The 11,447-nt window shown below is 32.1% G+C and overlaps 2 protein-coding genes across 2 annotated transcripts; one reads left to right on the top strand and one right to left on the bottom strand.

The window, feature by feature from the left end:
• Positions 1–6,497: 6,497 nt before the first annotated feature.
• LOC104879729 (proline-rich extensin-like protein EPR1) lies at positions 6,498–8,385 on the top strand. Its single transcript, XM_010653567.3, has one exon. The coding sequence runs from the start codon at positions 6,649–6,651 to the stop codon at positions 8,155–8,157; it is 1,509 nt and encodes a 502-aa protein (XP_010651869.2). The 5' UTR covers positions 6,498–6,648; the 3' UTR covers positions 8,158–8,385.
• Positions 8,386–8,781: 396 nt separating this feature from the next.
• On the bottom strand, positions 8,782–10,275 carry LOC100246737 (capsanthin/capsorubin synthase, chromoplast). The gene is given in 1 exon segment (NM_001317132.1): positions 8,782–10,275. A coding segment is annotated over 1 exon segment (1,494 nt).
• Between the last annotated feature and the right edge of the window lie 1,172 nt (positions 10,276–11,447).

Below are 11,447 nucleotides of genomic sequence, written 5' to 3'. Positions count from 1 at the left end.
TTGATTGACAACTAAGACACCTTTACATCAAAGAAATTCCCTAAACCTATTAAAGGTGCCTAACAAAATTTTTTGCTTGAGTTAGTCGTATAATTGACATTTGGAGACTTGCTCCCTAACTTTGTAGATTTGTTTCAATCAATGATCCTACTAGTTGTAGGTGTTGCCACAAAGGCTAAGAATGAGTGTGTTTCTCCACTCAATGCTTAGACTTAGATTTTATGAAAAATGTTTTATTTTTAAAAACTATTTTTCATTTGAGTTTTGAAGTCATTACTTATTATTATTTTTAAAGGGAAACAAAATAAGAAAGAAAACTCTAAAAATGACTCTATGAATGGAAAAAGAAAAAAAAGAAGTCTATGAACCACGATGATTTCAAGGGTTCGAATTCCTATCAAGAAGGTACATGGATAAGTCATAACACTTCTCTAAGTTTATACACTATGATCTCTGATAAATAAGTAGAGGAAACTCTGAGATTTTATTAATTAACTAATTGACATATTAAAAATAAAATAAAAAATATAGATGATGGTCAAAGCATGACGAACAAAAGAAATGAGAAAACACATGAGTTTCTATAAAAATATGTACAAAAAATCCTCAATTATTTATTTTATAAAATGTTATAAAAAGGAGCAACTTATTTTCAAGATACTCTCTTAGAATTTCAATTATTTATTAAAAACGAATGTTAGAAAAAAAAAAATTATACCAACAAAGAAATCTTAAAAAAAATCTCAATTATTTACTAAAAGAATTAGGATTTTAACTTTTCAATATTTTCAAGAAATTCAATTATAAGATTTGATATAATAAAAACTTTCTAATACCTTAAATTGTTTATAAAAACCATTTGAGAATAAATCTTTAAAGAATGCTTGCATTTTATATAAAAGTTGACAATATTTTTTGTTTTTAAAGAATAAAATACATGAAATGTATAACCAAACATATTTTTGTTTTTTTTTTAAATTAAGATTGTCAAACATGTTTACCATTTATAAAAATAAAAAAATATAATTAATTTTTTTTAATGATTTTTTAATGGTAAAAATAAACGTGTAAGCAATGACAACCTAACTACTCGAGTACTTTGTTGAATTCCTCCAAGTATAAATTTTAAACCCGTTTTGCCATTCAATTTTTTATTAAATAGAAACTCCCAAAGATCCTTAATCAATGAAAAATCTTGGGTTAATTTTACCAATGTTGTTAATTAGTTCAAGATAATATTTTGAGTTAAAAGCCCTATAACTTAAGCACTCCCAATCCATGCAAGCAATAAAAAAATATAAAAATTAATTTAATAAGTATTTAATTATTGAATGTTTAATCTAAAGGTTAATGAAATTCCAATTATGATATAAAATTCAACCCAAAAGAATTCCAACAAAATTATCTTCACCCTAAAACTATTGTAAAAGAAACTCATTATGAAATTACCAATAAATGAATTATTAAGAAAATCATTTGCATATGAAAGATTAATTGCAAATCAAAGTTTCTACACCCATAAACAATACCACATGATAGATTATACTAAACAACATCCTAAACTACAATGTTCTTGAAAAAAAAAAACCTATTTATAAAAATACCCTACGATTTATAAAATTCAAAATTTCAATTTTACTCTCATTTGATTGACAAAAAAAATATCCCTTAAACACCTCAAAAGTTAGTAGTACTACTTGATTCAAAACCCTAAGAGTTCAAGACAAGTACTCAAGTGTGTACTACTAGTTTGCACATTGCAATACATGTTCATGTTGCTTTTTGTCAATAATACAATGCACATCACTCTTACCTTAATGCACACAAGCCTTAAGTTGTGAGGCTTTTTGCCTTTTAGAAATTTTCAAGTTATTCTCTATCATCAATTATGAATCTCTTGCTATATTTTCACTAAATAGTACTTAAAAGACAAAAAATTAAATTAAATTATGTTATATTATCACACAAACAAAGTCAATTTGAATATGTGATTAATGATCATGATTTGCATAAGAAAGAACTTTAAATTGATTTAAAGTGCGTTTGATAGTGTTTATATTTGAAGTATTTTTAGTGAAAGTATTTTATCTTCAAGTGTTTCTAGGAGAACCACCTATCAAGTGTTTCCCCAAAAAACAATAAAAGTGATTTTTCAATATAAAAGTAATTTTTCAAATTTGTACACTACAAGTGATTTTTCAAATTTGTAAAAGTATTTCCCAAATTTTACCACACAATTGTTTGTTTTTTCAAAAAAAAAAAAAAAAGGCTAAAAACACTTCCTAATATCTCTACTAAATATATTCTTAGTTATTCTAATGAAAATAACAATTGTTATTACAAATCATCTTCATCCAAACATGAGATATAATAAATGATGAGATATATCATTTCATTATTTTTTCATAAATAACAATTCTTATTATAAATTATCTTTATCCAAACATGAAATAAAATAAATGGTGAGATATACTATCTCATTACTTTTTCATATCTCCTATCCATAGGATATGATAATCTCAAATTGAGATATAGGATGTATATTCAATGAATTATAAATTTACTCTTTTTATTGATTTCTTAATATATTTTTTCCAATTATTTTATTACTCAATTTTCAAAACAAATAATGTTGATTAAATATAATATGTTTTTTATTTTTTATTTTATTCTTTTTACAAATTTAAATATAAACATATTATAATATATCGAATAAAACATATAATGAAATATATTATTATAAATGATATTTTAAGGTACATATATCCTATCTTGTAACCAAATGTAACCCAAAGCTATATTTAGTTAATTTGATATAAGATAGAATACAAGAAGAAATAATATGTTATATTATAATTTTTTTTATATTTTTATATTTTATACTACAATGCTTTTCATTATTCATGCCAAACAAAGAAAATTATGGCTTTCACTTGAATTATTTAGTATAGTAATTAGGTCAAAGCCCACAATAGATTTCCCAATATTATTCAAGTAGCATTGAATAAATTGGGTGTATATATATATACGTGTGTGTGTGCACGTGCGTGTGCGTGTGTTATAATAATTATGGATAATGTTGAATTTAAATAATAAAATTAACATTAAGTATAACTTAAATTATTATTTTTTTTGAATAAATACTTGAACTAAAATTGTATTTTTTTTAAAAGATAAAATAAAGTTGTTAATTGTAAAATCTTAAACATTCCTATAAATTAGGATTAGATATATAAATTTTAAAATAAAACAAAAACCACTAGTCACATAATGGTGGCTTCTGTTATGAATAATAAAAAAAGTTCAAACTTTCATATTATCTTATATAATTTTTAAAGAGTTGTTTTTTTGAAAAAAAAAAAATCTATGAAAGATAGGTAAAAGTGTGTTTCTAGTAAAAATAATTATAAAATAAGAACCATTTAAAAATAATTAAGGTAGTTCTTATATTATTAAAAGGTAGTACATTTGACTAAAAAGTGTATGAAATATTAATTATTTTTAGATAGTTGTTTGAAATTTGTATTTTATAAACTTGGATTCCTATTTTGTATTTTTTCGATAAGAATGATACATCTTTTATGGTTTTGTCGACAAGAAAGTTATATTTTTTATGAGGTTATTTTCTTTTATTTTTAAAATTTTCTCTTATCATAGTTTTTTAATTAAATTATTTCTTTTTATAGAACCATGCTATTTATTAGTCATGCCAAACAAGAAAAATCATGACTTTCATTTGAAAATATAGTATAGTAATTAGGTCAAAGCCCCCAATATTATTGAATTATATATAAAAGGTGCATTTTATTTTTCTATTATATTAATAATAATAATAATAAGTCATGGATATTAAAGAATGAAGACATTTCCTACCTAAAATGTAATAGTAACGTTATTTTGACCATGTAACCAGACAAGAAGTGCATTTTATTTTTCTATAATAATAATAATAAGTCATAGATATTAAAGAATGAAGACATTTCCTACCTATAATGTAATAGTGACATTATTTTGACCATGTAACCAGACAAGAGATAAAAAGATGCTACTTTTTCTCTATGACATAGAAAAGTGTCATTTCTCTCTCTAAAATATATAAATATTTTTTTTCTATTTTTAAGAACATAATGTAATTTTTTTTAAATATTCTAATTATAAATATTATTAATAAAGAAATAAAAAATTACCTATTAAATTATGAATTGTAGAATAATTTTCAAATAACACTAAATATTTGAGAGATTTCATGCTTATTTTAATAGCAAAAATTGAAATGTGATATAATTTTTATTTAAATAAATATAGAATATTGAAATTTAATATGTTTTTTATTCTATTTTTTATTTTTTTTAACAAACTAAATATAAGTATAATATAACAAATCTTATTAAATATAATATTTTAAATATCATTTTCATTGGATATAATATCCAAGATATCATATTTTACTAAAAATGATATACTAAATTAAGAATAATATCTTAAGATAAACATATATTTTCTTATATTTTATCTAGTCAATCCAATTTTGCTCAAGTTCACACCTAGTTGGTTGGATATAATATGAAATAGGTAAGATAAGAGATGAAATAACACATTTTATCCCTTACTTGATTGACCTTGAGATATGATAATTGATAAAATAACTTATCATATCATATGTTCAACTAAATACGAAATAAGATAACTGGTAAGATATATTATTCAACTTTTATATATATATATATATAAGACAACATAATATAATTTATTTATAAAAAATACTTATTAAATTATAAATTGTAGAACAATTTACAAAGAATATTAAACATGAGAGTGAAATTTTATACTTTTTTTAATAACAAAATTATGATACAATATAAATTTTATTTTATACAAATATTGAATATTAAATATAATTTGTTTTTCATTTATTTTATTATTATTTTTACAAAAAAAATATAAGCATGTTATAATATATTTAATAAAACATCTAATGCGGTATTTTACCATAAATAATATTTTTAAGGTATATATACGATAGTCACCAAACATAACCCAAAGCTATATTTAGTTGATTTGATTTAAGATAGAATAAAAGATGAAATAATATGTTCTATTATATATATATATTTTTTATATTTTATACTAACATGATTTTTATTATTCATGTCAAACAAAGAAAATTATGGCATTCATTTAGATTATGTAGTGTAGTAATGAGGTGAAAGTGACAACAGATTTTCCCAATATTATTCAATTAGCAATGAATAAATTGGGATGGTATGGAATCTATAGATAATGTTGAATTTAGATAGTAAAATTAATATTAAGTATAATTTAAACTATTTTTATTTGAAAATATACTTGTACTCAAATTGTATTTTATTCTCCTTTTTATTATAATATGTGAGGAAATGTTGTATGATCTAATTGAAACTATTTTAATAATTTTAAGAATAAAATTTAGAATAACTATAAAATCTAAAACAATCCAATAAATTAGGATTAAAAATAAAAATTCTAAAAATAAAATATTGTTATGTTGTAACGTTAAAAGGGCATGTTTATAATGAATTTTTATATTTAAATTATTATTTTTAAAATTTTAAAAATAAAAACAGAATTAATAGCATAAATTAAAATTATTTTATTTAATATAAAATAAAATTATTTAATTTATTTTTAATAACTAATAGATATATCCATTATTTTATTTTATTTTTATAAAGATATTGATAATAATCTTGGTTGTAGTTACTAGTTTTGAAATTTAATTTATTTTTCTATACAACTACAAAAAAATAAATAAATGAAATGAATAACAAACTTAGTTAAAACATTTAGTGCATTTGAGGATGATAAATCTTTTATAGTTTTATCAACATATAAAATTTAATTATTTTTTTTTACCATAAGGTTATTTTTTTTAATTAACTTGTATCATAATTTTTTAATTACATTATTTCCATTTATAGCAACATGCTTATTATTAGTCATGCCAACCAACAAAAATCATGGCTTTCATTTTGAAAATCTGGTATAGTAACTTGGTCAAAGCCCACAATAGATTTCCCTAATATTATTGGAGTACAAGTGTGAGTGAGTTTTATTTTCCTATAAGAGATAATAATAATAATAAGTCATAAATGTTAAAAAATGAAGGCATTTCCTACGCATAAGGTAAACAGTAACATAATTTTGACTATGTAACCAAGCAAGGCATGAGAGGGTGCTACTTTTTCTCTATGACATGAAAAAGTGCCACTTGTCTCTTTGAAAGTTTGTTTTATTCATAAAATGCCAAAAAATAAAAGCTATTGAATACGATAAAACTCAAAATGGGTTTATAATAATTTTAATAATAATTATTAGAATTTGATGAACCACCCTCTACCACATTGCAATGGAGTTGGGGATATTTTGGAATTAGATTATCAAGTCAAATTAGACACCTACAAAGTATAAGCCTTGAATGGTGGCATGAAAAACTGTAGAATAGTAAGCCCACCTAAAGCTGAAGAAGAAGTCATCACCCATGAATATATATATATAAGGGCCACCCCTTGAGATATTCATACCAATCTTGGTACAAGCTAGCTTTGCTTGATCTTTCTTCATTGCTCTTCTTCTCATCACTCATCACTTTACTGCCTTCCTACATTTATCATGACACTTGAAGAGACTTCCTCCAAGTCATGCTTACTACTATTTTATCTAGTGGTTTTATCTAGTGTTTTGCTTAAAAATGGCGTTGCAAGAGAGGTTAATGTAGCTTCCATGGCTACTAGCCATGGTTCATTTGCTTCAGCATCACTAGAGCTTCAACATTTGCCTCTTCAACCAAGGTCTCTTTTGTTATATCCATCACCATCAACTCCTCCCCATCACCATAACTACCACCCTAAGCCCCCGCCAGCTCAAACACCTCCATCGCCAACCTTTAAGCCACCACCAACCCCTACCCCTTCCCCACCTCGCACTCCTCCATCGAGTCCACCACCTGTTAAAACGCCTCCACCACCAACTTTTAAGCCACCACCAACCCCTACACCCTCCCCACCTCGTACACCTCCCTCGAGTCCACCACCCATTTATAAACCACCACCAACCCCCACACCCTCCCCTCCTCACACTCCTCCATCTAGTCCACCACCTGTTAAAACACCTCCACCACCAACTTTTAAGCCACCACCAACCCCCACACCCTCCCCACCTCGTACACCTCCCCCGAGTCCACCAACCCCCACACCCTCTCCTCCTCGCACTCCTCCATCGAGTCCACCACCTGTTAAAACGCCTCCACCACCAACCCCTACACCCTCCCCACCTCGTACACCTCCCTCGAGTCCACCAACCCCCACACCCTCCCCTCCTCGCACTCCTCCATCGAGTCCACCACCTGTTAAAACACCTCCACCACCAACCCCTACACCCTCCCCACCTCGTACACCTCCCTCGAGTCCACCACCCATTTATAAACCACCACCAACCCCCACACCCTCCCCTCCTCACACTCCTCCATCGAGTCCACCACCTGTTAAAACGCCTCCACCACCAACCCCTACACCCTCCCCACCTCGTACACCTCCCTCGAGTCCACCACCCATTTATAAACCACCACCAACCCCCACACCCTCCCCTCCTCGCACTCCTCCATCGAGTCCACCACCTGTTAAAACGCCTCCACCACCAATCCCTACACCATCCCCACCTCGTACACCTCCCTTGAGTCCACCACCCATTTATAAACCACCACCACCACCAACCCCTACACCCTCCCCTCCTCGTACACCTCCTTTGAGTCCACCACCCACTTATAGACCACCACCAACCCCCACACCCTCCCTACCTCGTCCACCACCCGCTTATAGACCACCTCCAACCCCCACACCCTCCCTACCTCGTCCACCTCCTTTGAGTCCACCACCCACTTATAGACCACCACCAACCCCCACACCCTCCCTACCTCGTCCACCTCCCTTGAGTCCACCACCCACTTATAGACCACCGCCAACCCCCACACCCTCCCCACCTCGTCCACCCCCATCGAGTCCACCATCTCGTCTACCAACACCAACTTATCGACCACCTCCGGTCTCCACACCACCATCCCCTCGCCCTTCAAGCAGACATGCAATATATGGATTCGGTCCTCTAGGCCTTATGAATCATTAACGTTTTAAGTCTGATTGCCCACTACAATCTATTTGTCTTTGTCCCCTACCACCCTTGAAATGAGCTTAAGAAAGGCGCTTATGTCACATCATCTTTTGTATGTGTTCTCTCTCTTTTTTGAAGCAATGTTTTTTCTTGTAACAAGGGCTTGAAATATTAATAAAGGAATTCAAAGGCATTGGGTAGTGATTACATTTTTTGCTTACCATTTGCAACTTATTCTATCTAATTGGTAGGACAATTTTATTTCTTTATTTATTTATTTATTTTTTATTATTTTTTTAATGAATGGCACTGCCCTCAATCTTCAGAGACTCAAACCCTAGTAATATATGTTACTGTTATTAACCATTCTCAGATGGCATAAGGCTCATTCAAAATCTTTTCAATGGGGCCGTTACAATTCAACTTGGAATAATCATTATTATTATTATCATTATGAAACATTGATTGCCAATATCATTATTGAAATAAAGGCTTGGACAGAACTAACAAAACATATGCTCTTCAATTGAGAGAGAAGCCTTCCGGCCAAGCCACATGCATCAATCAACTGGATTTCACTATATGCACAAATATCATAAAAACAGAACTTGGAATTATTTTTTCCATTGTATCCCATCATCAAATAGTTTCGAATGCCAACTTACCCATCATTTTAACCAAAGGAGCAGGGCATTTTGTAATGATGTCAAACCTGGATGGATTTGAGGCTCGCCCGAACAGGGATAAGCTCAGCAAAGCTAGCTCTCTAGGAGACAACCTAGAGGAGAGAAACCCTTGCCAGTAGTAAGGATCCAAATCAAAGAAAGCGTCAAAGAAACCCCTGGTGCCATTCAAATCCAGCTTCAAAAGAGTCTCCATCCCAAAAGAGTAGAATTCTCTGGTAAACCTCCTCTCGCTAGGCCACAAGCCATTCCAGACTCTGTGATGAAGTGGCTTACCTCTGATCATCCTGGAAGAGCCTAGGCATTCCCGAATTGTTTCAGCCAGGACTGGGGCCAGGGCCATGGTCTTAGCCACCATGTACCCAGTAGAGGGGTGGACCAGACCAGCGGTCCCACCAATTGCCATTACACTTTGAGGAATCTGGGGGAGGGGGCCTCCCATGGGGATCAAACACTTCTCGTCTTCAATTACCCTCCTCACTCGAATACCCAGATGCCTGAGTCTCGCAACCATCCTTCTCTTAACTTCCTTATACGACAACATTGGCCGGCTGACTAAGGAAGTCTCTTCTAAGAATATCAAGTTTGAGTTAAATGGCATTGCATACAGAAAGGTCGGGAGGCTCGAATTACCAGCACGTATATAAGGCTCGTTACCTAAATGGGAATCTCTCCAGTCCATGAGGAGCATCTTATCCAAATCAAATGGGTGACTATCAACTTCAGCTAGAATACCATGAGCAATCTGATAGCCATGGTTCCTTGGCTTATCATACTCTATAAAAGTGCTAGCAAAACCGCTGGCATCCACAACTAAATTTGCCCTCAGCTTGCTCCCATCGTCACACTCAACCAGAGATTCGAACTCCTGGTGCTCCACTTTCCAAACCTTGGCCTTATGGAATTGGACTCCATAAGCAGCACAGATCTCAAGTAATTTCATCTTCAAGCGTTTCCTACTAACCCGTCCATAGGCGCGGTCCAAATACTTGGTTCTGTGGTCATCTATACGAACACAAGTCATGGGCCATGTTTTATCCAAACAATCTTCAAGTCCCAACCCCTCAAACTCATCAACCCACACTCCGTAGTTGTTGGGCCACATGGACAACGGGGAGGGGTCAATACAACACACATGAATTCCATAGCGTGATACTTGCTCAGCTAGACGCAGCCCAGCAGGGCCAGCACCAATGATAATCACATCTAAGCAAGACTTACATGAGGAATCAAGCCACCGGAGATCAAAATCCAATAACTCAGCCTCTGATTCTGGTTTTAGGTCAAGGAAACTATCAAACTTGCTACTTTGAATATTGCTACAAACTTTCCCCCGACTGTAACGGTTTTCCGGAAGGCAGGATGGAAAGGTGGACAAAGATCGTCTCCCAGAAACCGAGATCACAGACGGAGGAGGAGGAGGTGGTGGTGGCCAGAGTAGCGTTCCCATCTGAGTAGTTGAACAAAGAAGAGAGTTCTAAGAAGTGGGATCAGCAGAATCAGTTTTGAGAGCTGAAAATATGGAGACAAGAGGCATCTGAGCCTATGGCAAAAGCAAATGATGCTCTACCACTGTCTTTGTCTTGTTTCTACTTTCTCTTACTACGAAAATCATACAAAAATGTTAAAAACGATGCCCCTATCCTGGGCCTGTCCCACCCAACAATACAAGGCAAGAACATACTTTAAATAATATGGACTCTTGTCTTATCAGTAGTGCTTAAAAATGGGCGGCCCAGCTGTAGTGGGGTAGGCAAAGTTATAGGCTTTGTTGATATTCAATGGTGACACGTCCTTGACCTCACTGGAGCTTCACCCTATTATTGTTAAAGGTAGTGCATGCGTCTGCTTTTGTCCGTCCTTTGTTCCAAGTTCAGAGGTTTTGACAACGCAAACGAGCGCAAATATGGAACGTGAAGCGCGGGGGACGCTTTGGTGGATCTTAGCATCATTTCCAGCTGCCTGGGAGACAGCCTAGTAAAATTAGGCTAATTTTGTTCATCTACACGACCCTTTCACCTCGTTTTACCATATTTTGAGGAAGAAAAAAAACACACAAAAAACCAAAAGAAAAGAGTTATAAAGGGGATTTGTAAAACATTTTTCCCAAGAAACAAAATACAGAAATTAACCCAAACCTCCATTAATGTTGGCAGAATTAGATATAATTATCAGGGCAAAGAATGACAGAAGATTTACTTAAGATGGTCTGACCAGATGCAGTTTGGCCCAGTGACTGCATCAAGGAGTGGCCAATTACGAAATTAACCAAAGGATGTCAGCTAAGCTAGAGAGAGATCCTGCCCAATTAAGCCAAGAAGCTAATAACAGGGGCCGTCAAAGAGTGGTGATCCCCCAAGATAAAGCCACTAAAATCCCATCAAAATATCAAATTTACCAAATACAAACTGTAGATTGTGTTCTCAGTAGTGGCTCTCAAAAGTCAAAACCTGTAATCTCGAAAAGATTTGGAAAATTTATGACCATGCTCTGAAAGACATGTTTGTATAAATTTCAGGAAATTATATCATGCCCAATATGATTCAAATTTCAACCACAAATGCAGTAAAAACAGCATAAAACTAGAAGATAATGATAATAAATACTCCTACCAAAAACTGA

This window comes from Vitis vinifera, chromosome 6, assembly GCF_030704535.1.
Source record: "Vitis vinifera cultivar Pinot Noir 40024 chromosome 6, ASM3070453v1".
In the NCBI taxonomy this organism is placed as follows: domain Eukaryota; kingdom Viridiplantae; phylum Streptophyta; class Magnoliopsida; order Vitales; family Vitaceae; genus Vitis; species Vitis vinifera.
This window is presented reverse-complemented; position numbering and strand designations above follow the sequence as displayed.